The 4,011-nt window shown below is 42.7% G+C and overlaps 1 protein-coding gene across 1 annotated transcript; it reads left to right on the top strand.

The window, feature by feature from the left end:
* Nucleotides 1-1,380: 1,380 nt before the first annotated feature.
* LOC308335226 (polyubiquitin-B) lies at nt 1,381-2,070 on the top strand (the record flags this gene model as incomplete). The annotated part of the gene is made up of 1 exon (XM_080792239.1): nt 1,381-2,070. One exon carries the CDS (start codon nt 1,381-1,383, stop codon nt 2,068-2,070), a length of 690 nt encoding a protein of 229 aa, XP_080648365.1.
* Between the last annotated feature and the right edge of the window lie 1,941 nt (nt 2,071-4,011).

The following is a 4,011-nucleotide window of genomic DNA, read 5'->3' as shown; positions in this document are numbered from 1 at the left end:
AGGACATTGCTTTACTGAAAACGAGTGCTTCCAAACTCTGATGGAAACATGGCAGCGGTTTGCAAATGGTCTATTGGGAAGGTGTTATTCTTCCGGTTTGAGGGAAAGGAAGTTCTGGTTTAGAGTTCCAGCCTGATGACTACAAAACAGTAATCATAACATGACGTAACAATGTCATCCGATCCCGACCGGATCATAAACCCGAAAAGGAATGGCCAGGATAGGCTACTTTTACAATACAATGTATGCATGTATCAGTTGCTCAGTCTTTATCCAGAGTGACTTACAGGTAAAGATAAACAGTAACGACACACATACATAGAAATGAAAGCAGAAAGACAGTGTATAGTGTCTCAGTAAACTATAGGAACACTGCAGGTATAAACCAAGAACTTGGCATCAGTCTAAACAACATACTATCAAAATAATAATCTATAGGCCTACATCCCAAACAGTCAGGTCAGGACCATGTTTGGGGTCATGGACCAAATTTGTATCAGTCACAAGTAAATATGCCTTTTTATTGTTGTTATTAGTCCGTGCAGTTCCACAGCGGTTTGACTTACAGGAGAAACTGTAGAATTATGGATGAAATGAAAGTCTTCTGTTTTTAAACACCACCTTCTCTCTACGTTCCTCCTCCTCCTCTTCCTCCTCCACCTCTTCCTCCTCTGTGGTGTGTCAGTGTGTTCGGCTGCTGCCTGGGGTTACTTAATCCCAGATTAACTGGCAGGATTAAAGAGCACGAGAGAGAGGGTCTATTTTCACCTTGGGGGCTGTATGTTGGGCTGGTCAGCAGGCCGCAGGCAGCAGGCGTACAACACTGGGCGCACAGAGAGACGAGGAATTAGAATTATGTTGATCACAAGCAAAAAAACATAGAGCTCAGAGGCACAGTAACTTCACCGATCGGCAATGAGTGAATAATAATAATAAAATGTGTCAAACATTTTGGTCTTTTGACTTTAGCTCGATAGTCTAGCGCTGCCGGAGAATGCAGTCGCTCCTTCTGATCTGTGGAGCACTTTCATGCTTCCTGGCCGGGGGATGAACTGGTTTTGGTGGCTAAAACAAAATTACATAATAATTTGTTTGTGATGAATGAAGTAGCTTTCAGATAGTGACTAGTATAACGACGCAAGAAACGTCCATACTGTGTTGTAGTGTGTTGTTCAATTTGGGCCTTGTGTGTAGCATTAAAACAAATCTAAGAGAGCCAATCACAGCAAGGTCAGTAAGTATACTATGACAGAACTGTGACATCACTGTCAATATAAGAGAGGGTACGTTCAAGCATTATTGCAGTTTTCATTGTTAGTTGCAGAGGGTAGGATACTATAAGTCTAAGATCAAAGTATAGTAAAGCCGAATTCATCAAACATGCAGATTTTTGTGAAGACCCTCACTGGGAAGACCATCACGTTGGAGGTTGAGCCAAGTGACAACATTGAGAATGTCAAAGCCAAGATTCAAGACAAGGAAGGAATTCCCCCTGACCAGCAGAGGCTCATCTTTGCAGGCAAGCAACTGGAAGATGGACGCACCCTTTCTGACTACAACATCCAGAAGGAATCCACCCTCCATCTTGTTTTGCGTCTGAGGGGAGGAATGCAGATCTTTGTCAAGACACTTACTGGTAAGACCATCACTTTGGAAGTGGAACCAAGTGACAACATTGAGAATGTCAAAGCCAAGATCCAAGACAAGGAAGGAATTCCCCCTGACCAGCAGAGGCTAATCTTTGCAGGCAAGCAACTGGAAGATGGACGCACCCTTTCTGACTACAACATCCAGAAGGAATCCACCCTCCATCTCGTTTTGCGTCTGAGGGGAGGTATGCAGATCTTTGTCAAGACACTCACTGGCAAGACCATCACTTTGGAAGTTGAGCCAAGTGACAACATTGAGAATGTCAAAGCCAAGATCCAAGACAAGGAAGGAATTCCCCCTGACCAGCAGAGGCTAATCTTTGCAGGCAAGCAACTGGAAGATGGACGCACCCTTTCTGACTACAACATCCAGAAGGAATCCACCCTACATCTCGTCCTGCGACTGAGGGGAGGGCAGTAAATGATTCCATAATTTTAGGATTTTTTTTTTTACCTTACTTTTTTTTTTACCTGGCTACAGATCTTACATTTAAGTGATGCACATGATAGGGGCCCTGTTGAATGACAGAACTCGGGACCGACCTGATAATCAATTATTAAAATAACTAAAGGGGAAAAAAAGAAAAAACTAAATATTAGCAAATAAGTTATAATAAGTAAATTACCAATATATTTGCAGAAATAAATCTATTAAAAGAAAGATAAAAAGAGGTGAGCGTTGGCCCGGGTGGCTGGCGTAGCTCGTAATCCAATCTGGCAGTGTGCCACGGGTTCGACTCCCGATTCCGATTGGCCTTTACTGCATATCACCCCCCCCCCCCCATCTCTCTCCCCATTTCCTGTCACTCTGTCCCTCTATGAATATATAAAAAGTCGAAAGCCACAAAAAATATCTTTAAAAAAAAAGAGGCGAAAAAAGAGGTGAGTGTCGTGTCTCACCGAGTAAGAGTGCATATATCATGATAACATGCAGTTTAATGTGCCTTGGGCAGATTCAAACCAGTGTCAGCTGTGGGAAGAAGGAAGTTGAGTCTATCTTCATTATTCATATTTGGTGACCCACGAGGGGCAGAAAGAAAAAGGAAAGATGCCTCTCAAAATCGTCGTGAGAGGTGGAAGCAGGTAATAATTGTTCGGGTGAAAATCACCCATGTTTAGTGTTCTTTGTGACACTCTCATAGAACAGCGGAGACACCTGGCTGAATAAAAGGGAGCCACACCCAGCCATCAGAGTAGCTGGCTGGCTTGTGTTTGCCTGGTGGTGTGTTGGGGTTGTAGATGCAAGAGTGTCATTGACGCTTGATGGTATGCAGTATATGGTCTCGTATGTTTTTCTTATTTTGCATGCATCTGACAGTGGGTATCCCACCCTGGGATAGGCTGCCTTGTTTCCCCCCACCTGTTGTAGGCTATACTATAGTTTGTATGACTCTCATGCAGAGTTGCTGTTTGTTGGCTCCTGATCATTTAGTGGCTCGCTGCCCCATGGACCAGCTAGGAGTACTGACTGCGTGGCCTCTCCACGCCATGGCCTCATATGCACTCATGCAGCGCTTTTCCAACTCCCGTTGGTTCGGTGGCATGCTCCAGGGATGATGACAGCATGGCCTCTCATTGCCTAGTGTGGCATTCTTAAAGGGCTGCCTTTAACATATTGTATTCTTATTTTAAATTGTAATTACCGGTATGTCTATTAATATTGTCCTTTTGTTTTATTAGGAGGAGCTCTGTGCCCCTGCTGTTTTAGTCCTTATTATTTTGGTTAAGTGATTTTGTTTAAGTTTTGTGCAAACCAGCTCATTCTGACATTTACGCAAATAATAGGTTTTGAATATAGGCTAAAGTATATTTGTCTCAGCCCCAGCAGTAGCAGTAGGGTGGGCTAGAGTTGTCTTGGGGTTTTATGTAGTATAGTGCATGGCTTGTGAAATCAGTGTTTTGTGTATCTAATTTTATCCTTTTGTCTTGCAGTGCCAGTGTAATCATTCCTTTTAAATAGGTTGTTCAAATACATTCTATTTCTAACCTGATGATCCTTCCTCTAGTTTTAAGTGATTAAAGTATTCTGCCTTGAGCCTGAATACATTATTACATTTTTGTACTGGAAACGCATGTCTCTGCTCCCTCCCCCTCCCCTGTAAATCTGTTGGGTATTGTGTATTATCATATATTCTCTGGGTGGAACTCAGAGTGGCGTAGTCTGGTGTTCTGTGTCCGGGCCTAATTGCATGCATACAGTTACGGACCTTTAAAATTGGCTTGAACACCAAGGACCATAGCATAATAACAGGACAAAAGCCAGGTCAAAATTATGACATTTTATTCATGAATCACACATCAGTGTCTTTTGGCAATCAATAACTGAGTGAAAAAACTGTACCATTATACAAGGTATCTTGTT

This window comes from Protomyctophum bolini (assembly GCF_963924005.1).
Source record: "Protomyctophum bolini genome assembly, chromosome: 20".
Lineage (NCBI taxonomy): Eukaryota > Metazoa > Chordata > Actinopteri > Myctophiformes > Myctophidae > Protomyctophum > Protomyctophum bolini.
This window is presented reverse-complemented; position numbering and strand designations above follow the sequence as displayed.